The sequence below is a fragment of the Anabrus simplex genome, chromosome 14, assembly GCF_040414725.1.
Source record: "Anabrus simplex isolate iqAnaSimp1 chromosome 14, ASM4041472v1, whole genome shotgun sequence".
NCBI classification, from domain to species: Eukaryota; Metazoa; Arthropoda; class Insecta; order Orthoptera; family Tettigoniidae; genus Anabrus; species Anabrus simplex.
Genome location: NC_090278.1, coordinates 24,867,973 through 24,892,591, shown reverse-complemented (window position 1 = coordinate 24,892,591; position 24,619 = coordinate 24,867,973). Strand labels below are relative to the sequence as shown.

Genomic DNA, 24,619 nt, shown 5'->3' with positions numbered 1-24,619 from the left:
AAATGCCTGCCTTTGGCCTTTATATAAAAAATAAAGTTCCCAGAAAGAAACCATAATTTAATTTCATAGACTGCAAATGTCAAAAATATTTAAGCTCGTTATGCATTTTCAATCGTGAAATTACCAGCATTTCGCCCCAGAGGCAGGCATTTATACAAGTGGAGGCACTTGCTTCTCCTAGTGCACCGTCACTGCATTGTCCTACATAAGAGGCTTGCAGTGTCTCAATGGCGCACTAGCCGCCAGCGTCTTGGAAAGGTGTAGCAACCAACTGATGAGCCCACAGCTATACTGGGGCGAAACACTGCTAATTTCATGATGGAAAATGCCTAAACAGCTTAGATATTTTTAACATTAGCAATCAATGAAATTAAATTATGGTTTCCTTCTAGGAACCTTATTTTTGAATTATTTACTTTATTTAGTAACATTCATATTTTTCATTTTCAGGGCATAGGAACAACAGAAAATTAGCTAAAACACCACATGTGTAAAATACTCAGTGACTTACAGTGCAGTACATCTGGTGGCCATGACCGTTAAGGCCTAAATTCTGTATGGTGTGACACCGTGGTTAGCAAGTTCGAGCCCAAAAATTTTTCACCATCAGAACGTTGGCCAGCAGGAGAGATGGTGGTATACAATTACTAATCACTAGATTGTGTGTCAAAAGCCAGGATTGAATTCCAAACCTCTCCGCAGTGTTCATATGGAGTGAGGGGACATAATAATGTTGATGGTGACTGGTCCATCGGATGGAGACGTTAAGCCTTGGGCAGACCCCTTGGTGCTATTTGACAGGAGTAGGCTATGTGCCAGCAACGCGTTTCACCCTCACCCTTCCTACTATCATATATCATGTCGTTCATCTCATTAACACTCAGATGAGGCTGATGTCAGAAAGGGCATCCAATCATAACAGCTCGCTATGAAGATTTATATCGCCTCATACCCGACCTCGTGAAGAAATGGGACAAGTGTTGGACATATACTCTGCAATTTACAGTGAATGGCTAAATGGTTAGCGTGCTCGCCTTTGGTCCAGAGGGTCCCAGGTTCGATTCCCGGCCGGGTCGGGGATTTTAACCTTCATTGGTTAATTCCAATGGCTCGGGGGCTGCGTGCTTGTGCTGTCCCCAACATCCCTGCAACTCACACACCACACATAACACTATCCTCCACCACAATAACACGCAGTTATCTACACATGGCAGATGCCGTCCGCCCTCATCGGAGGGTCTGCCTTACAAGAGCTGCACCCGGCTAGAAATAGCCACACAAAATTATTCCTTTTATATATATATATATCTGAAGTATTCACTTTATGGACTTAATTTGTTTATTTAGTAAGTAACGGAGAAGGCAAGTTTAATAAATATGGACTAAACATCAGTAAAACTGTTGAAACTACTATCAACAGGAAAGGCACAGATTCAAACATTTTCCTGGAGGGAACTCTACGGCAGTCTGCTTCTAACTTCACAGTAAACCAAGAAATACTTAATAGGTCTCAAAAAGCTTCTCAATTTTATTTTCAAGTGAGAAATCTACTCTGGGATGATAAAATACCCCAGAAAGCAAAAGTGGCCATGTTTTATACCTACTTCATTCCAGTTCTCACATATGGACTCAAAACACGTACCCTGCATAACAAGGCAAACAGTAAAATCCAGTCAAAAGAAATTAAATTCATGAGAACAATGAACCAAAAAAAACCACGAAGGACAAGATTAGAACTAAAGCAAACTGGAAGGAGGCTGGCATCAAAATACCTGTTAGCAAGCGTTTAGGACACAGGCTACAGTGGTTCTGACATGTTACGAGGATGGACGGAACAAGAGCAGCAACGAATTACTTTGACAGAGAAGTGAAAGGGGAGAGGCCAGTTCGGAGAGCAAGGAATAGATGGATAGACACAGTGAAATCGGAGGTCAGCAAGAGGAATGCCAATTTGGAGGACAAAGAGGAACAGAAACTATACCTTGACAAGAAGAAGTGGCGAGCGCTTGTACACCGCACCCAGGAAACTGGAGCTGGAAAATGATGGCTGCTTCTTACGTGGTTGTAGGTACAGTAATATAAAAGTTGTTCTAAAATGAAGCTGGTGCGCATAAAAAAACAAATAGGTTGATATTCTCCACATTTAAAAATTGGGCAAACTTCACTTGTCTTCCAAATGTTTGGACACTTTTGAGTCTTGGTAAGAAGAGGTTTGAACAATACCTCTGAACATGCCATAATTAAATATGGAGGTGTTCCATCTAAATCACATGATCTTTTGAGTTTTAGTTTCTTTTATGGCAAGTTGTTTGTATTTATTTTCTTTAATAATATCTAATGTAAGAGGGTAATTCTGAAGAAACTGAAATGTTATATGTTAGAAATAATTATCTTAGATATGGTCTCGAAACCACAACCAGTGGCGGCGCATTCTACAGTAAAACCTCGTTAATTCGAAGTCGTTGGGACGCAAATATCGGACTTCGAATTACGTGATTTCGAATTAACTGCCAACACGTACTTCGGAAATGCCAACCCTTGCGGCATCACAATATATTCTAAGACCCGTTACTGCATGCAATTAACCTTGATTCACAGTTTAAAACTCACAAATGGCTTGGAAAAACTATTTCCAAAACATATCCAACAACGTGCATTTACAGTATTCAAATAATGCACTTGGATAACTCACTGGCAAACATAACCTCACGCAATTAAATCAAAAGAAAGAAAACATGATTCAAACACGAGGAGAAATCTATACTGACTCCCCTGCGCAAGTGCTTTATTCATTGGATTACTGTACTGTATGCATTTTAGATGCCTTGTTCTTGCACAAAACATACCCGATGCCCTTAAAACATTGCGGATTATCAAACTTTCCTATGACGAGGGGAGAAAGTCTCCCACTTCCATCCACATTACAACAATAGTACAGTGACTATACTTGTACGATTTCCCATCCAAGACCCATTAATGCATGCAATCGCCTTGATTCTAAGTTTAAACTTTTCAAAGGCCATAAAAAACACTATTTCGGAAAATAACGCATCCAACAAGGTGCATTTACATTATTCAATTAATGCATCTGTATAAAACAATGACAAACATTACCTCACGAAACGAAAGGAAGAAAAAACACGATTCAAAGATGAAGAAAAATTATGCTGGTTCCCCTGTGGAAATGCTTTATCTCTTGGAATACTGTACTGTTTGCATTTTTAGATGCCTTGTACTGGCAAGGAAAGTGCCCGATGCCCTTAAAACATCGCGGCTTTTAAAACTTTCCTGTAACAGGGAAAGGAAGTCTCTCGCTTCCGTGTGCACTGCATAGCAACACAGTACATTTCCCGGCTGGCAATTCTCTCCTTTAAAACCGTAAGTCCGTTTGGCCACAGCATTTAAAAAAATAAAACAAACAATGCAGTTTCATCGGCATTGACAATAATTTTTGGTGCATACGAATTGATTATAGGCCTAGGCTAAATAAAAATAATTATGATTCCGCTCGAACATAGCAGATACGAAGCACACTGTAGACACGCCGAAGTAGGCAAAAGTGCGCAAAGTTACCCCTGCACGTTCTGGAAGACGCGTTCCTTCATGATGCATTTGAATTTAAATTACTCTGTAAATTACTATTTTTTTTTCAAAATGTAAAGGTAGTTTCGAATTAAAAGTCTGAATTTTGGTTAACATGCAAAACCGTACCTCGTGTTTCGGGGAAAGAGAACTGCTTTGAATTAGGCGAGATTTTGAATTAACCGATTTCAAATTATCAAGGTTCTACTGTATATGCTCAGTGGTTCAGTGAAACCCCCTCCCCGAGAAATAGATAACTTAGTAAAATGGTTTATCAAGAGCCTATTACTTTAATCAACTCTGTATATTCACGCACATAGAGATAATTCTGACATCAACACTTGGTTGATCTCTGAAAGCAGCGAAGGGGTTCAATTTCAAGACTGAGGATGCGGGGCCATGAGACGTAAGGAGGGTGCGCAAGGCAAGGGGCTATGAGGAACAAGGAGAACATAGCCGAGGAATCACTGGTGACTGGACCAGCGATACACGCGAGTTACATTGAGCAGTCCAAAAATTAGCCAAAGCAGTGTCAGAGCAAGCGGTTAATATTTGCTGAATGTGTTAGGTTTTGAAATGATTTTAATTTCACGATTTTCTGGTTCTGATGTAACTAACCACAATGAACCAGAAAATTTCTGTAACTATGATTTGTAAAGCATCAAAGGCGTACGTAGCCTAAGTTTATGCTATTAATTAAACTTTAAAATAGTACAGTAATACGTGTTTTATTAAAACAGCAAAATATGTCAAGGCATAAATCACAGTAGTCTACCTAAGACGTTGTTGAAGCAATTATTCCTACACAAGCTACGTCCTCAAAATCAGAGGAAAATGGATCATCTTAGAGTAATTGCAACTTATATTCTCTGTCATTCCTCGCTGTTTTAGTAACTTCTTGAAGCTGCAGCCATGTGCCTTAAAAGGAAAGTCATGTTGCTAATCAAGCAATAACACTATTTTACATCTATGTAAACATCAAGTTACAATAAATTTGAACAGCTTAATTTCCAAAGCAGTGAACCCCCAGACGCTTTATTCACACGCCGCCACTGACCACAATACTAACCAATAGAGATAATTCTAAACTCCAAGCAGCTGAAATGAAGTTCCTCTCTACTATGATTCAGCAAGACAAGATCAGAAATGAGAAGATTAGAGAAGAAGTAGAAGATGGTTCACTCCTCAAGGTATCAATACTGAAGTGGTTTGCTTACATGAAGAGGGTAACAGAACAGAAATGCAAGGGAGGAATTTTACAGAAAAGTAAAAGGAAGATGAACCTTCGGTAGGCCACGAAAGAAGTGAATAGATCTAGTCAAGAAAAACGTACTGCAGAGAGGTCATGATTGGGACAAGTTAGTGGAAGAAGAGTGGTACAAGGACAGGATAAGATGGAGGACGCTCGTTTACCACACCCAAACAACTGGAGATGGTTCAAGATGATGATGATGATGATGATGATGATGATGATGATGATGATGATGATTAAGTAACTACACTTACTATCAAAATGAGAAAACAGTAGATGATGTAAATTATCTAAAGCAACGACAAGAACATTGTCCTAAAATATGGAAGTATTTGAAACAATTTTATATTGTCTCGTAAGTCATAAGAAAATACATGAACATCTTTATAAATTGAATGCCTACTACATATTTTATGAATATTACAAATTTAGCTGATATTCACTATATTTTTATTTGCACCTTGATATTACAAAAAAATGTGGGCCCTAGTGACTACCTGACTACAGTCGAAACTGGTTAAGACTAGCTGCCCTGATTCTTACATCATTATTCCAAAGTTGCAGTCCAAGTGTTATTAAATACATGCTAAAGAAACCTCGATAGCACATTCACATCACTCTTTAGTACGTTAGTAACTCCCACCATAAGAAATTTAAATTAGCGTTCCCGACCACGTTGCGCGCACTACGCGCCAGCGACAACTGGCCTGGGTAAAGATTTATTAGAGAACTTAACTTCAAGGCCTTAGCGTGTCGGCCTACAGCTGCAGGTAGAGTCAGTCCCAAGCCAGTCTTTGCTGTGATTGTGCAAGAGTAGTTCATCTGACGTGTTGATGCTTTATTTCACATTCGTAAGTGATCTGAATAAAAATGTACATAAATTAGGCCAACTGTACTTACGCATAGTGGTTTGCAGGACATTCAGTTATGGAGAAGAAGAAAACTAGACAGTTTATACATGATGAAAAATTAAATTTTATTGAGAAAGTGGATACTAATCCACACATGAAACGTGTGCAAATCGCCCAGATGTGGGACATTCCTACGATAACTTTAAAAATAATTGTAAGCAATTTGTATAGTTTGCGTTTCTAAGAACATTTTTCCTTGATGTTTTACTATGTTGGTGTTCCAAAAATGTATTATTTCTTTATTTATTTCATTAATTATAATTGTAAACACTTGTTTCTTTGTTTTCATCGTAATTATTTTTATGCTGAAACCTAACCTTAAATTTAATAGCGTTCAGTAGAACCCCCTTTTAACGAATCTCAGGGAGATTTGATATTTCTTCCTTAAAAAGGGGTTTTCCTTAAAAGGGGGTTCAAAGGAATTAGGTTATATATCACAAGAAATAATAATACATTTATGTCTTTAACTAATGTAATGTCAAGAAATAATAAATGAACGTGTTAGAAATACTAAAAAGTCATATTAACACAAGAACGACAGAAAATATCTACAAAACAGCAGACATACAAATTCCTTAGTGGACCATTGGGAGCACAACCTACAGCAAGGAAAAGAGAAACAGGCACCAATATTAATGACTTGCAATTTGAACTTGAAGGAACACAGGCCTAACATGTTTTTAAAGAGATTTGTGAAAAATAGACCACGAGAACCGTGAGAAATAGTCCAGTACAGTAGTTTGCTTCCTCAGATGTCTAATGGATGAGGACTTCATCAACGTTGAAGGAGGGGAAGCACCAGCAGAAAATTTCAGTCCCTCCACTGCTGCCCCAAAAGTTGGTTCTACCGGATCCTCTTCTTCTTCCACTTCAGTACTTTGTCTTTTTGCATCGTCACAAAGGTCTCCAACATCCATCTGTGGTGCTGAGGTTAGGATATCATCATCACAAGTAACAAATTCTACGAATGTTGTGGCACTCGCGTTCTTTGAAACAACACCCACCCCCCCAATCTTCCCCAATGTCATCAGTAGCGTCATCTTCATTAAAAAGGTCTGAAATGGCACCAAAAACTACATGGCCAAAGAGCAGTTTTGAATAGTGTCTTTCGCGGAAAGAAACTGCTCTTTGAACGAGGGCCTTCCTGTACTTCTCTTTCACAGAAGGAATAATGCCAAGATCCAAAGGCTGCAGGTGACTGGTGCAGTTAGGAGGAAAGAAAACCACTTTGATATTCCGTAGGGAAGATGTACCTGAAGGATGAGCAGGACATATATCACCAGCACTATCTTCCTTCCTGACAATTCCGTCTTAGCATCCAAGCTTCGTAAATATTTTAGAAATATCTCCGATGTCATCCACGCATTTTTGTTAAAATCATATTTACACAGGAGTATTCAGGTGTTCTTGAAAAATCTTGGATTCTTAAATTTTCCAATTATTAGTGGGGTAATTTTTCACTCCCATCGCTGTTGACATGTAACAACGCTGTCAGTCTTTCTTTACTTTTTTTTGGTTCATGGCATTTTTCTCCACGAACAGCAAATTGCAAAACACTCCCATTGCATCTGCGTCAAAAATATCCTTAGCATCATATGCTTCGAGAAGTCTTGGCAACGTATACATTTTCCAGTTCGCAACTCTAATGTCATTAACTTCCGCACTCTCGTCGCACATGTCTTGGAACGAAAGATTGTGCCGTTTTTTAAAATGATCAAACCAAGCAATGAAACTGACCAAACCCAGCTTCAGTGCGGCTTCTTGAGCTTTTTGTTTAAGTAAGTTCCCATCAATTGGAGCATTCTCCCACCTTTTTCCCTCAAACCATTTCATTAAAATGTTTTCAAGTTCCTCGTACGGCGAAGAACAAATATTCTTCTGTACTTTTGCCTCAGAACCACACTCCACTTCTGCGGTCACAATAGCTTCCTTCTGTTTCATGATGCCAAACAGCGTAAAGGGTGCCAAGTCATATTTGTTTGCCGTCTGTGACAAAGGTACTTGGCTATCCCTTTCAACATCACTAATGATGTTGATCTTTCGTTGAGGAGTCAACTTCTTATGTTTGGCAGCCACAATGAACGTAGTCTGCTGTAACTCGCAGTACAACTCTTATTACAGACGCAAATGTAACTCTTAACACAACTTGCAACAAAAATAGTGAATGAGGCTGAAAATATTCCTCAGTCTGCACCCTCCGTGTGATTCCTAAGCAGCAATTGTTGTCGCAAGATGGAAATGTCTATCCAGTGTAACAGCGCTGCGGCTATAGGTTAAGGCAGCTGACCTCACTGGACTATCATCAGTGAAGATTCTACTTTCTCAGATAATCACTGGACATGATATGGGATCACAGTATTTATACATTTTCAAATTTATGATTATTATTATTAATTGCCATTAGCGCATCGGCCTCTCACCGCTGGATACCGTGGTTCAAATCCCGGCAACTCCACGCGAGATTTGTGCTGGACAAAGTGGAGGCGGGACATGTTTTTCTCCGGGTACTCCGGTTTTCCCTGTCATCTTTCATTCCAGCAACACTCTCCATTATCATTTCATAGCATTTACCACTCATTAATAAATCACCTTGGGAGTGGCGACCCCATTGTAATAACAGCCTATATATACTTCATTCATCCCATCCCTGACCCGGTCAATGACTGGAAAACAGGTTGTAGGTTTTTTTCATTATTAATTGCCATTATTATGGATGCTGTAAAATATGACCGTAGAAATCCTGCAGGCTTGATGTATGATATGAAAATAATAAATTTTATGGATATTTGAACGTCGACTAGCGACCCATCCCGACTAAAACGGTCCTAACTCCCAAATCGTTCATGCAAATTATGTACTTTAAAGATTATTCTAATCCTTAACGAGTCCTAGAGGAGGTTAAAACACTATTTGGATGTAAAATTTGGATTTATTTACTTATTTATGTGAAAAGTTATTTTCTTACCACCGACTATGAACTAACATCGTTTTAAAGGGCAAATGGTTGGAAATAAGTATATGCCCTCGCGAACTTTTTTGTAGAGCTTGAACCGCTCTACATTTGATATGCTAACACTTGGGGTCTATCGATGACGGTTCAGGCAGCGTAAGCCATGGAAGGCATGACTTTCTACTTTTGTTCAATATCGGTAGCAATTTTCAGTTTCTAATTGCTTTTAATCTTCTGAAATACCGTAAAACCATGTTAAGACGTTTCTACAGGTGACAACAAAAACGAACGTGTTAAGCGAGAAAACGTACTACTGAATATACCAATAAAAACTATCCAACAGGGATATGGAAACACTAGATACGATTTTTTCCAACATGGAGGCATTTTTCGTCACGTATCCGCGGGTACAGTGGAAACTGTATCCGCGGGTACAGTGGAAACTGTATCCACCCTTTCTCAAAGGGAAAGTAGTAAAAGGTGTGAAAAACACCAAACAACAAATATGAAAACATACGCATGGGGGCCAACAAAAATATCCAAGTATTATTGTAGATCACACTCTTTCTAAAATGTTAGTAGAAGCCTTTTATTTCGGAGCAGTGGGTTATAAAACATTATTTTCTGTGGATGCCAGTCCACTTTCTGAAAGATGTTAATGTTGTCTTCATTAGAAAGGAATTTTACTTTTTCTGCATCCATAACTAGGCTGTCACAAGACAAATATGCGCCACGCTAGTCAATTTCACACTATTATGTTCCTAATCCAGATTTACGCTACCGTATCACGCGAAAAAACTTCACTGTACCACTCAATACAAAATAAATTTCTAATTTCTGAAAGGAAGACAAGCAAAAAAAATTGGCTCACTTTTTCTGTAAACACGTAACTGTGGCGACTGCTCTTACCTGAGTTGTAAATCATGTTTCCTTCAAACGGATAACAAATAACATTTTCGGGGCTAGGAAAAATATGATCTTACTCGTAGTATGAGGTAATAGCGAAAATTCGTGATGCAATAGGTATGTTTATATGTTTCTAATCCAGACATAGGCTACCGTATCACGCGACAAATATTAGCTATACTTCACTGTACCACTCAACAAAAAATAAATTTCTAGCTTGTGAATGGATTGCAAAATACAAGCACAGAGAGACTCATTGTGTTATTCAGCAATCATGCTGCTAACGGGCAAGCAAAATTGAACGTTCCTGAGGCTAACAGGTTGCTCCTTGAATGTGCAACTTATCCCATGAAGTTCAGTAAGTTAAGGCCTTTTTCCGTATTCACGTAACTGTTCGTCGGATCTTACCTGAGTTGGAAATCAAGTTTATTTTACAAGGGATGACAAATAACATTTTTAGGGCTAGGGAAAATGTGATCATACTAAGCGGTAATAGCGAAAATTCGTGATGCGATAAGTGAGGTATTTTTATATAGATTTAATATGATGAGAATCGGAACTTTGAACTAACTATGTGCTAAGCAGAAAAATGTGTTAATGAGAATCGCACCAACGGGGTTTCACTGTAAATCACGTGAAGTTTGCAAGAGACTTTCCGCCTAAATGTTTATATTTCATGAAGTTACTTGTGTCTCGTGGCATGTTACGCCCTTTAGGCCGTACAGCTAGTCTCACTGGAAACTGCACTTCGCTCCCAAACAGCCGTCATTCCAGTACTACCTACAGTCCAATGAACCAACAGCATCTAGCATGTCGGTGACTGCTGCTTACCGGTAATAGTGATGTCCAGAGACCGGGCTAAGTGTCACGGTTCCACAAGTTGCTAAAGGAACGCTTTCATTTAGTGTGTTTACTTTGCACTGAGATTAAGTGAAAACTGAAGTTAACCAACATTTAGAGCAAGTTTTTTAAAAAAGTATCTTATCGCAAATTTTCGTTACAACGGGATGTGCGATCGTAATTTATGTAAAATATATTCCTTAAAAGTGGACTTTTCCTTATGTCGGGCTTTGTTAGAAGGGGGTTTAAATACCATTGTGCTTATGGCGATTTGGCTGGGTCTTACGAAAATCTTCGCCAAAAGCGAGAATTCCTTAAAAGCGGGCACGTTAAAATGGGGTTCTTCTGTAATTGTTTACTATTTTTAAACACGTTTCCTCTTTATGATATTATTTCCTTTTGGTCGCCACAAAAACATCCTAACCAGTTTTGGCTGTAATGTATTGATTCTGATGTTTTAGTTTAAAATTTCAGAATGACCTTTGTATTAGTAAAATCTCTAATTTTCTGTAACAAGAGATTTTTTTATATTTACTTTTTTTTGTTTTTTCATAAATTCACTATCAAGAAGTCAGGTCAGGGGATGAACAGACAGAAAAGCTTACTTTCGTATATATTACTGCTTGCCGTATACAGCATTTTTTTTCTCCTTTTCTTCTTCCAAGTGGTTTAATGTTGCAATAAATAACACATCCAAGGTTTCTGGTGATGCAAGGATTGGGAAGGTACAGCCAGACATTTGCTCTGATGACTCTTCTTTCTACTGTGATGAATTTCATCCACATCCTTACCAGGATATATCCTTATCCAGTTATATGAACGAATTGTATCCATGAAATTGATGATGATGATGATGATAATGATGCTTGTTGTTTAAAGGGGCCTAACATCGAAGGTCATTGGCCCCACCATGATATTTCATTGTAATTTTTGTCCTAAATGGAGGATAATAATTTGCTTTCACACAAATCAACAGTAAAATTAGCAGCAAATTAGTAAATACCATTACTACTAGAGAAATATATGTGCGTAACTATGGTGACTATTTCGTTGTAGACATGACTCTCTTCTGTGGCATTCCGATTCAACGTACCCCGTCTCTTGTTTCCTTCCTGAAGTCCAGGGCTAGCACCGGTGAATGGAAGTGCTGTGTCTGAATTCTCAATATCTTTGTCCATCATGACTAACGTGAGCAGTTCAGATGGGAAAATGGAGGTGAAAAGAATACTGTAAATAACACAAAAATGATGTTTGTTGAAAGAAAACTAGCACGATCCCTAGACCAATAATGATATTAATTAATGAGATGGGCACAAGTCAACAACTCGCACCACCAAGTAACATCAAGCAAAGCAAAGCAATTCAAAGAAGTTAAGTGAGCAAAGACTTCACACACAAAAGTGTGACGTGACGCTGTGACGTAGAAGAATTCATAGTCGTAATGTAGCAAAGAATGTATGTATTTCTCTGGAAATAATCGTATTTATTAAGTAACCACTAATTTTACTCTTAATTCACTTCAAAGCAATTATTATCTCCCATTTAGGACAAAAATTATAATGAAATTTCATGGATACGAATCGTTCACAAACCCTCCCTATCCATCAGCCTGATTATGAATGTTTAGTCAAAAGTGACAGTCATTCTCAAAGAAATGCCCTTGTTCATGTTACATGTTGATGAAGGATACTGGACACCAGTGATTTCCCAGCAGTCAGCTTGTTCACTCGACTCAGTATAAAGGGTGTCACCTCCTTCCCATGGACACCTTCTTCCTCAGCCTCCTTCACAGCCTTTTGTATAGCCTTTTCAATTTCAGATCCTGGAATCACAAATGGAAATGTCGCTGACACATTCACCATCTACATTAAAAAAATATATATATGAAGATGTTGAAGCACACACAGGGAGAACTAATGCACAGAGTGCAAAACGCCAAACAAGTGTAAAACATAAATAATATTGTCAACCAGGAAAATACAAAGAAGAAAGCCATTAAAACTTGAGCAAATAAAGCAGGCAAAATGATAAACAGAGGTAACAAGGAATTGGATTTCGAAAATACAAGAACTTGCAAAGTTCTCTCCAGCAAGCAAGCTTATAGTTTTGTATAAACCATAGTCTCATGTCTACATAGCTACATTATTCTTATTTTCATTCATCTCTTTCTTCATTCACCACTTCCAGTTCTCCCCTGTGCCAGGTAATGGATTATGGACCTCCATCTCCACCATTCTTCTCCTGCATCCAATATTTCTTCTCTCTACTCTCCACCACTGTTCATTCATGTCTTTTGAGGCCTTCCTTGCAGTTTCTCTCTATATACTTTCATTGCAACTCTGCCTCTCCCACTGCATCATATATCCATACCATTTCAGCTTGCTTATTTCCAACTGTCTCCTATAGTTTTGAAACTCCAATCCTCTTCCCAATCCCTTCATTTTTGATTCTACGTAGGTCAATCAAATATAAACAGGATTTTCCTGAGCATCAACCGTTAGTTGGACCAGACCCGATCCAGGCTTCTAGTGTGCTTGGGTGGGACTGTTAGGAGTGGGGAGAGCCAGCTGCTATGTACTACCAACCGCTTCGTCAGTGACACTCCTGATGTCGGAGTATTAGGTGCACCCCTCCACTCGGCAACGCATAATTTTAAATTTCTTGCTCGTGAAGGAGTTCAAGCGACGGAAATTTTCCAGAGATTGGACTGCATAGTTCGATGATCAAACATTGTCAAGGACACACGTCTGGGATAAAGAGTCTAAGGAAGGAAGACAACGTGCGGAAAATCAGCACGATCGCCATCCTCGGACCAGCATTATGGACGAAAACATTTGTGCGGTTCAAGACATTCTTGAAGACAATCGACAGGCGAGACTATCAGAAATGGCAAAACAGATCAAAATAAGTTATGGGAGCTGTCAAGTGATCATAACAAATGATATAAAGTTCCATAAAGTGTGTTACAGATGGATCCCTCGCCTTTTGACTGAAAATCAGAAGTTGAGACATTTGGAGGTATGTCAGTGGCTTACAGCAAGGTTTCCGAAAGAAGGTGATGCTCTTTTGAGTTTGATCATCACCTGCGATGAAACGTGGGTCCACCATCACACTCCCGAATCCAAGCAAGCCAGTAAGGAGTGGCGGAGGAAAGGGGAGGCAGCCCCAGTGAAAGCCAAGACTCTACTGTCAGCTGGCAAGGGTCTTACAAACTTTTTTTTTTTTTCGACTGGCGAGACATTTGGTCATTGATTTTTTGCATGAACGACACACAATCAATGCTGCTTACTACCGCAAGCTGTTGAACTAGATGAGGGATGCATATCGCCGCAAAAGGCGAGACCCACTGGTTCGACAAGTGATCCACCTCCACAACAATCAATGCCAGGCCCCTACTGCAGCTCTAACGCTCTCCAAACTACAGGATGTACTGGACTGAACTTGTCATCCTCCTTACAACCCGGGCCTATTGCCCTGCGATTTCCATTTGTTTGGACCGCTTAAAGAAGCTCTAGGAGGGCATGGTTTGAAGATGATGAGGGCATGGAGGAAATTGTGCCAAATTGGCTCCTGATGCAACCAGAATGCTAGAATGCTGCAATTAAAAAACCTTCCTTCTTGCTAGGAAAAAATGTATTTTTAAAGCAGGAAATGGTGAGGAAAAATAAATTGCAATTTTTTTTTTACGTCGCACCAACACTGATTGGTTGTATGGCGACGATAAGATATGAAAGGGTTATGAGTGGGAAGGAAGCTTTTTCCACCAGCATTTGCCTGATGTAATCCAAATTTTCTAATAATGTTTCAATTCTTTCAAATAAAATTGCAATATGTTCAACGAAACTAATAATTTCCGAGTTACTAATAAATAAATTTTTCCGATAACTGTCTATTGACGACCATAAAAAAAAAATAAGAAAGGAACACAAAGCCCAAGTTGTATTCTTTAGGTTGAGAAATATCCTTTGTAATAACATGTTAAGTTTAAAATTGAAAATCAGGCTTCTCAGATGTTATGAAATAATTAATACTGTTACCAATCACAAATTCTTATTAATGTGTGTCCCACAATGCATTTCAGGACTTATACTTTATTTATTTCTAAATTTAGAAATACTGCCTTTCAATGAAGGTAGCTAGTAAGACTCAGAATATAATCAATCATAAATTTGTTAAAGAATAGTGTAGAATACACACATGTACAATTTATGAGGCTGTCACATATTGGACCCCACCCCCTTACTTTTTGCGCCTATGAAATAGAAAATAAAGATGGTCTAATACACGATGAAATACAACATATATCTGTAATTAATTCTATTCCTTTTCTAAGTCACCTAGTGTTAATGAATTTATATTTAATGATATCTCTTTTTTTCTTTTTGTCCTTGACCTATATTATCCTTATATAAGAGTAAAATTATCTTCTAAAATCGGTAGACTAGAATATGTTGCTCCTCCCTTAGAAGTAGGTAAGTTAACAGTTGGTTGTTCTACCATGTTTGCTTACATCAGACATGAAACTCCAACTAGAGATGAAAGACATTTACAAAAAGATCTATTAATTACTTCCAGAAGCTCGAGGCCAAGTTCAAGTAATAAAGCATGTCCAACAGATGGGAGAACATGCCAGAGATGGACTTGGTCCTCACGAGTGAACACGAACAACTTTTTTAAACAAGTTTTTGCATAACAATGGCAGGCCAACGAAGTCTGTAGATGAGTGTAACATGCAATGGGTTAAGAAGTTTCACAAATAGTAAATGGTTTTAAATAGACAGTAGACAGGCAGTACCTGCAAGAGCATGTTCTTCAGGGATGGGTACGGCCAAGAGCATCCCAGACGACATGCGGAGCTCTAGGAGACTGTAAAGAAGCGCAGCAGCTTCCAGAGGTGTAGTTACGTTGTACGGGGCTTCAGTTCCACTCCGGGGAGAGTAAAAGGCAGGAAAATCCTTACTGCTCCCATAGGTCACTACACTGACACCTTGCGTCTCCTGTATAGAATGAGGATCACAAGTGTGAGAAAGGTACCTAACAATAGAATCAATATAGGCAGCCAGGAAAGAATTGTATAGAACTCAATCGAAACGCAAAATATAACACTTAGAACACTAACATACCTGTAAAAACAATGGACAATTAGAGACATAAGAAACCTAAAGCTATTCAGAAGAAAGTGAAGCTGTACCTACAATGAGATTAATGACAATAAGAAGCATCCTCAAAACTTAGATTATTAAATAAATATTATGTAAATGTAAGGTTAGTAACATACGGTAGTTTAAATTTTTCAAGATTAGTTTTTAATCATAGTAAATACTGTAATTCATTTAATATTTTTAAAATTAGTTTGTATGATAATTTAAATTTCAGTTAAATTACATTTTAAGTTAAAATTAAAAGTGAATTTCATATAATTTAAAGTTAAGTAGTTATATTGCTCAATTGTTTATGCAGGTGTGATGATGATGATGATGATGATGATGATGATGATGATGATGATAGGCTATCACTTGCTGACGAGTATGATTGTCTTCATCAGATGTTAGTGGTGAGTCTGCTCTTCAAGCTCTTCATGATGGTATGTCTGGACAAGTTCTTCATGGTAATTTAACATCAGATTCATTCCCAATCACTCATGGATTGAAACAAGGCTGTGTGTTTGCTCCTATACTCTTTGCACTGTACATGGCTGCCATGCTGCATGAATCATCTGCAAACAACTTAGGCATGGAGATTAAATTTCATTTTGATGGAGGCCTTTTCAGTCTGGCAAGACTGTGCTCACAGAGACATACTCTGGTTACCCGGGTGACAGAACTGCAGTATGCTGATGATACCGCATCTCCTGCTCTAACACCTGCAGAACTACAACAGTCAGTCAACTGCTTTAAAACTGCACGTGATCACTTTGGTCTTGCCATTAATGCTAAAAAAAATGAAGGTACTTGCACAACCTGCCCCAGGATTAACTCTTCCTGAGTTCAGTACCTCCATCTTAGACACAACACTGGAACAGGTTGATCACTTTTCATATCTTGGAAGCATCTTGTCTAAACAGTGTACCTGCGAACAAGACGTTGGTAAAAGAATTGGGGCTGCTCATGCAGCATTCGGACGGTTAATGCACAGAGTCTTCATGAATAATGACCTAAAACTACATACCAAACTCATGGTGTACAAAGCTGCTGTCATTTTCAAGCTACTGTATGGTGTGAAACTTGGACACACTATCACCGTGATATCAAAAAACTTGAGTGCTTCCACCAACAGAAAATGAGATTCATCTTGAATATAAAGTGGAAGGACTATGTGACCAACACGGCAGTTCTCGACAAAGCGCAGCTAAATAGTATTGAGGCAACAATCATCACTCATCAACTGAGATGGTTAGGCCATGTTCACCGCATGGGTGATACCAGGCTTCCCCGCCAAATTATTTATGGGGAACTTTGCTCCAGCAGTAGACCTAATGGAGCCCATCTTAAGCATTTTAAGGACCAGCTGAAACATATCATGAAGACAACTGGTATAGATATACAGACATGGGAAGAATGTACTGTGGACCGTTCACCGTGGAGGAACACTACACCCACCGCTGTCAACTTGTTTGAAAGAGAACGCCACAGACATCAAGAGGCCAAGCGACAAGCAAGAAAACTCTGTCAATTACAACCCCACCCTCCTCCATCCATTCAGTGTGATTTGTGTGGGCATATGTTTTATGCCCAGGATTGGTCTGTTTAGTCATCGCAAACACATCCATAAACTGAGTTGAACTAGTCAATGTATGCAGGAAGAAGTTATATATACTCTGATCGAGTTACAGCAGACGACGACGACTGCTCAATATATTATGTTTATGCAGGTGTGATGATGATGATAATGATGACGATAGGTTATCACTTGTTGTCGAGTATGATTGTCTTCATCAGATATTACTGATGAATCTGAGTTCTTAGGCGACTGTGGAGGCCAATCCTCGCGCCAAAAATTATTCCACAGTGGTGGCAAACATTGCCTGCGTCGAGATCTAGTTGTTGAGGGTTATTCATCCTGAGGAACGCCCGCTCTTTCCAAGCAATTCTCTTCTCATGTTCAAATCCCCAGCATTGTTCATCAAAGTTCCTAGGACTTCATGTTTTTATTATTGTGTGTTTTTATCAGTTAGTTGTATATTGCCAGATCATGAATTCGGTGCAGTCTTTAATGTCTAGGCCGTTTCTGCAACGGACTGCCGAGGAAAAATCCGAGATTAAACGAAAGGGAAGGCCCACGCGACGTTTAATTTCGAAACCAGATACATTACAAAAGGATATTTTTTCAATACCGGAATTACGCTACTTCAAAGTGTTTCATTTCAGTATGGTAAAAGAGTTTTTAAATGAAAACATGTTAATGCGTTATAGTAATATTCCTGAAAATAGAAATGTAAAATGTTTGTTTTATTTTTAATAATAAAAAAGTATTGTTGATGTATCTAGATTTGAAAATTAGCCCGTAATCCTATTGTATCAATGGTAAAAATTGTGCACCACTGAACTTTTAAACCACCAGCTGCCACTGATGGAAGGAATAAATGTGTATTCAAGATTTAAAGAGTACCTTGTAAGATTTTTTGTGATAAAAGATAACCTACATAATGGTCTCATTTTAATAATTAATGTTATTTGCTTTACGTCCCACTAATTACACCTTTTACGGTTTTTCCGAGACGCCGAGGTGCCAGAATTTAGTCCCACAGAAGTTCTTTTACATGCCAGTAAATCTACCGACACGAAGCTGACGTATTTCAGCATCTTCATATACCACCGGCCTGAGCCAGGATCGAACCTGCCAAGTTGGGGTCAGAAAGCCAGCGCCTCAACAGTCTGAACCACTCAGCCCGGCAGTCACATTTCTTGAGCCACTCCTTAAATTCAATGAATTTTAGACATGATAATAAGCTTTAGCCAAGTCAGAATACAAGGTGAAATTCTTAACATTTCACAGAGAACTTTGCTCCGTGTCTTCAGAAGAAAATCTTGTCTGTTCATGAGCAAGACTTGTCCAATAATGAAGTTCTGAGTTTAAGAATGCTTTATCGTTTGTCTGTAGTGATACTCTCATTCGTCACCAGATGGCTCACCGTGCGCCAGCCTTCCAAGTGTGGGGTGGTGACACCGCCTAGCTACGATTAAGACATTTCCGTTACATTGTATGTGCATTGCCACGTGAACAGCAAGGTTATCAGACGAATCAGAGATGAATGAGGTAAAAGAAATAAATGTAAATAAAAAATAAAATAAAGTGGAATAATAGATTGACAGGTCAGAAGAACAGAATAGAGCTGAATATGGAAGGAAAACTGGGTAGCAGGAAAAGATAAAATAAAAGTATAAAATTAGTGTAGTCAGGCCTTGAGAGGTGAGGGGGAGGGGAGGAGGTAGCAGTACTACAACAAAGTTGAAGACACAGCATTGAAAAGAAGTAAGAATAATACGAAGCATGTTTTTAAAGTAACTACCTTTTCTAAATATGGCCGCTGCAGCGGTTCGATCGTCGTTCAGAGCATGCGTGCTCAGTAAGTATATCTGTAGGCTAGCCACAAATGCTATTACAGAAGCACTCATCTGTATTTACGTTTGTTTGTGCATATTAAAATGTCTCTGACAATTAACAGTTCCGCCGAGTGTAACGTATTTAATGTCAAAAACTTCATTTTGGTCCGTATTGAATCCAGATTTACATTAAGGAGTGAGGGTAATTGTTTCCACCTATTCAATAAGTGGAATAGGTGGAAACAATTACCCTCAATAGGTGAAATAAGTGGAAACAATTACCCTCACTCCTTAATGTACTGTATACTCCGTACAGCTCTACTTCTAAATTGACGTTTTAGCAGATTTTGGCTCTGTCTGGTGGTTATGCACTGAAGCACAGACATCCAACCAATCCCAAGCTGCCATTCATATTGATTTATATCAACAGAGCACGATCTCAAAACCTAGTTGCCAACTCTAATATTTACATTCGCCCGTGGTTAACCTATCTCGCTCAGCGTGTATGGTGTTCGGTACGGTTCGCGGTCTTTTGCATTTTCCTTCAATATTTAGTGTGTTTTTTATATTGTTGGAGGGTTCCAGTGACTCTGAGATCAGTAGAGTGTTCCCTTTGTACGCCATAACCTCCTTTCTGTGCCAGCCATTTGCGGTGAGTGATGTGTTATTTCCTCATTCTCTTTTATTGTTAATAATATATTCTCTTTTAGTGCCAGATATTGTTAGAAAGTGTAGTACTTGTGAATTTGTTTTCAATCCATATTCATTCGTTTTCAATCCATATTCATTCGTTTTTCTGAGTACTGTATTACAATTTAAAAGGGATGTTTACCGCAGTCGTATTGCATCAGCTGTTCTCGCAGGCGTAGCGCGCTGGCAACAGAGGGAAGGCGATGCTCATTTCGTTTACGAAACTTCAATTTAGAAGTAAGGCCGTGCGGAGTATAGAGTGTGAAGTATACGCTGAGATTCGATTTCTAAATGGAAAAGGCGTGAAAGCTGTTGAAATTCATCGGCAGATTAGTGAAGTGTATGGAGAACACACTATGAGCAAAGGAATGGTAAGAAAATGGGTTAGAGCATTTAAAGAAGGCAGTACTTATGTCCACGACGAGAAGCTCAGTGGGCGAGCGCCTGTCAATACTGAAGACTTGGTGGAAATAGTTGATGCAAAGGTTCGAGAAAACAGATGCTTTAAGATTTCGTAATTAAGTTATGAGATGCCTGAAATTTCAAGGAGTGTTCCTTATGAAACTGTGTCAGGATGCTTAGATTATCAGTAGTTGTGCTCACGCAATCAAAAACAAACGGCTTGCCATGCTCACAAGGGGGATTCTTTTGCTTCATGACAATGTGCGCTCTTACATGGCTAATCAAACCCGAGACCTCATCGCTTCAAATGGTTGGAGACAATTTCATCACCTTCTGTATAGTCATGACCTAGTGTCTCTTCTTTTACAGGTTACTTCTCTAATTGTGGACTACTCCAGTGACATCGCCTTATTTTTTCGCCTGGCCGGGTGACGCCTCATCTTTAAATTTCACACCTAGCCGGCCTCAAATAAGCATATCGGCCTGACACCACGAAGGAAGTCGGCCTCCCCCAAACCAATATGTATACCTGCATCGCCCGTGATATTCATCCTAGAATATCTGACTTCGAAATTGAAAGAGAGTTAAGCATTTCTGGCCAGATGACTTCCAGTGCATCCTAAACAATGGAGTGAATATCCATGGCCAGCCACCATAAGACCAAACCTACACCACAGAATATTCTGGCTCAGCTACTGGACACCACACCAGCTCAACATGCGACAGTGCCACCACGGGAACAACCACAACAACAGACTCTGTCCTCTCTTCCCATTTCCCCAGTAAACACTACTATTACCACCACTGCCACCACTACCCCCACCACCACCACCACCTCTACTATTCATATACCCTCTCCCGCTCCTAGCACCACCACAGTCATGTCCCATCCATCTTCCCTTATGACTTCCTATCTTTCCGTACCTCCCACCCCTGAACAACTGACACCACAGCAAGAACCCCTGCAGCCACCTGAAGAGGAAACTACCACTGCTAAAACTGACCCAGCAAGACCACCATCGCCCTCATCACTACCTGACAACAACACCATCCATAGCTATGTTATACGCGGAGTGGACCCCAGCATCCAACCAGAAGACATAGCCGAAGACCTCCGCAAGACAGGAATTCCCGTACGACAAGCCTTCAGAAACCGCAACACAGACGGCCCTACCTTCTTAGGTCGCCTCCACTTGCCAACCTACGAAGAAGTCCAGCACCTAGCTGACCAAGGATTACACCTTCAAAGCCGCTACCACCAAGTGGAACACTCCCATTCTCCTGCACTCATGAACTTCTCCTCACTATTTCACATCCTCGCACTCCACATTTCCCCACACACCTTCCCCAGATTTTAGCCAATACATATTTTTGTAGCACCATAATGTACAATAAAATCACAAATGTAAATCAAAATATGTAAAATCCAAGTCAATCAATAAAGGTATCTAGCCAAGAGGTCGAAACCCCCTCAAATCCCCAACTGAAATAAACCCCCATCTCCCATCTCGTAACTCCATCAAATCACAAAATCCTGCGGCATCTCCTGGCCAGAGAGAAAGCGTCACCTTCTGCGTGGCCCGCCCCTCCCCTTTGGGGAGGGGAATGAAAACTTCCCCTAGGTCCTAGGTCTAGTGACTACCACTTGTTCCTACAGCCACGACGACGATGATCATGACCTAAAAAGGACTGCGCAGCAGTGGCAGGCACATCAGATGGCAGATTACCAACGATATGACAAGTGCCTTAATATGCTTGGAACTTATGTTGAGGAGTATTTTAAGGTAGAGGCTTACATGTAAAAAAAAAAAAAGAATTGAAAAAAAAATAGCGTTACTTTTCTTTCTATGTCAAAACAGTACTTGCTTATAAAACACGCCTTATACAGTAACAGGTCTTTACAGGTTATGAAAGTATCAGCCATAGCACACAGCCTAAAGTGAACCATCTAGTGATGACAGTACAAATTTGGAAAACACCAAAACCAAACATAATGGAACCTCGATTCTCCATTTTTGGAGGGACCATTAAAATAAAACATACAACACGGGAAAACAGAAAATCCGGGAATGAATGAAAACCATCAACAATTTCGCTGAACATCACAAGAATTAAATATGTATAATCTTACAACACTCCTAAACCAAACTACAGCCCGAATGGGCCTTTGCCTGCCAAACGACCGCTGGTCAGCTCGAAAGCCTGCAGATCACAAGGTGACACATGGTCAGTGTGACAAATCCTGTCAGCCGTTATTCCTGGCTCTCTAGACCGGGGTCACCATCTCACCTTTAGATAGCTCCTCAATTAAAAGATAATCACGCATGCTGAGTGGACCTGGAACCAGCCCTTATATCCAGGTAAAAATGCTTGACCAGGCCAGGGATCGAACCCGGGCCCTCCAGATGAAAGGCAGGCAAGTTAGACCGTGAAAGCAGTATCAAACATTAATTACCAGTATGCAAGTTCAAAATCTCAATACTTTATATTCAGTTTTACAGGGGAAACTCTGTCAGTTCAGCAACTTGGATTAGCCAACTCTTCGAAAAATCTAATAACAATATAAATGGTCCGTTATTATCTATATCATCTAAATCTAATAACGCCGAGTCAAATGACAATCGACCACAAGTAGTTTTTAATTCTCTCGTGTAATAAAATAAAGCACATAAGATACAAAAAACCCCCAGCATGATGCCAAATCTCTTCTTTTCTTAATCTTCCATTGTAATTTGGCCTCTGGTTCGTAGTCAGTTTCTGGAAATCTTGTACTATGTAAATTAGGCTTACATCGACTTTTAAAGTTAATGTTGAACTCAATGGTTTCGAAGGTAAGTATCGATTCTCAGAAATTCTTGAATGCATTGTATTCAATTCTGCCCATCACTAATCCAATCAAATTGGAAAGAGAAAAGAAATATCATCAAAACTTCACAAATTACAGTTATTCGTAACCTTGGGCTCAGCTGGAAAACGTGCTCGCTGCACATGTCAGTACAAGCTGGAAATGATACAAACCATTTACATGTAACGTTCGCAAACGAAACGACTGCGGTTTTTTACTTTTAGCATGAAAATGTAAAATTCCCAGTCTTATATTAGGACCAAAACAATAACAGGCAATCCCAAGACCTTGCATGGCTTTTTTTATAAGGTGCAACATCTGTTCCGGTCTCAATAACATAATCGTGTACGATAATATTAAAATACTAGATTTGTGCAAGATTTGTGTTAAAAATGAGCAGTTTTGATTCCTGCCTGAAAGCCCAGTTACTATACAGTGTCCTGAGGAAAGTGCCTAAAACCTGTTCGGCAATACAATTGATAAAAGTAAAAATATAAACATCTAACCCTCGACGTAATGTGGATGTTTTGTAAGTGCGAACATTTGCCGAAACTTGTTCCGTCTTCAAGTAGAGGTGTCGAAATGCTCTATATCTCCTTGCAATTATTGTGGCCACTCTCCACTTTATAATTTCCGAGATTCTCTAAACAATACTACCCGAATTCGATGCTAAGATGGTCCCTTATGCAAGTTCATTGCCGATCACTTTTCCAGTATAGTACTTGCTCTAATTATCGCAGTGACGGGGCGTTAACACCAAGATCCATAAATATACCATAGTCTTCCTTTCGTGAGACAGAGTTTCTTGAAAAACGCTTGATCGAGGATTTAGAAATAGGAAAGGATTTCCACCTATCAATACTTTCCTATTTCTAATTGTGTAGTTCGTCAATACGGAGATGAAGATTATAGATTACGATGATCGAGGATTTAGTGTTGATGGGACTAAAATTTCTGGACGGTTGAGGAACGGATAATGCAGGATTTTTACAACGTGATTTAATTACGATGCTCGCGGGACCACATAATTTGAACGCATAATCCAGGAAAGCGTGGGTTCCGGGAACGGATAATCGAGGTTCCACTGTAACAATAGTGTAAGGACAAAGAAGAGAGCCAACAACGTAAATCTTTAATGGCTAGCAACCACATATTAGCCAGTCCCCCTGTTGAAATCGTTAGGTATTTCCACAGCTTCCCATATAATCCTAGACCTGCAGTGTTTAGTGTGGGTGAACATCTCAACACTTTCCCATCACATTATTTATTATTTGTTCATACTTGTTTCAGCTGAACTGAATTTAAGAAGATTCTTCAAGTGCTAGTTTTTAAGTGTTTTACATGCTCTTTTGTGGGGTGCATTCTTCAAATTGGAAGAAAACTTTGAGAACTTACACAAGAGGTGATGAGTGTTCATTATTCAACTCTTTACTTGTCTTGAATCAAATATCAACAACACACGCTTGTTTCATAAATTTTATCTATCTATAATTCATGTCTTCCCTTAACTTTATGATTTTGACTGATGATAGTCTTTAGTAAGACCAAAACTAGTTCCATCAAATATATGTAACTTTTTTTTTAGGTTACAATAAATAGTATTGAATAGGTGGAAACATTTTAACTTTTGTTTTATATTGTCTTGGAACATGTCATGACCCTTTGATAGGGCGTGTAAACTCAACGAGAAGATTTTGA

At 39.2% G+C, this 24,619-nt stretch overlaps 1 protein-coding gene across 1 annotated transcript in view; it reads right to left on the bottom strand.

Moving 5' to 3' along the window:
• Window positions 1-24,619, bottom strand: part of LOC136885391 (pseudouridine-5'-phosphate glycosidase) — a 228,461-nt gene that overhangs the window by 146,520 nt on the left and 57,322 nt on the right. Inside the window, exons 6-7 of the mRNA XM_067157904.2 lie at window positions 15,237-15,438; window positions 12,132-12,263 (exon numbers count right to left, since the gene is read on the bottom strand). Of these exons, the coding sequence (XP_067014005.2) occupies window positions 12,132-12,263; window positions 15,237-15,438 (334 nt within the window). The remainder of the gene's footprint in view (window positions 1-12,131; window positions 12,264-15,236; window positions 15,439-24,619) is intronic.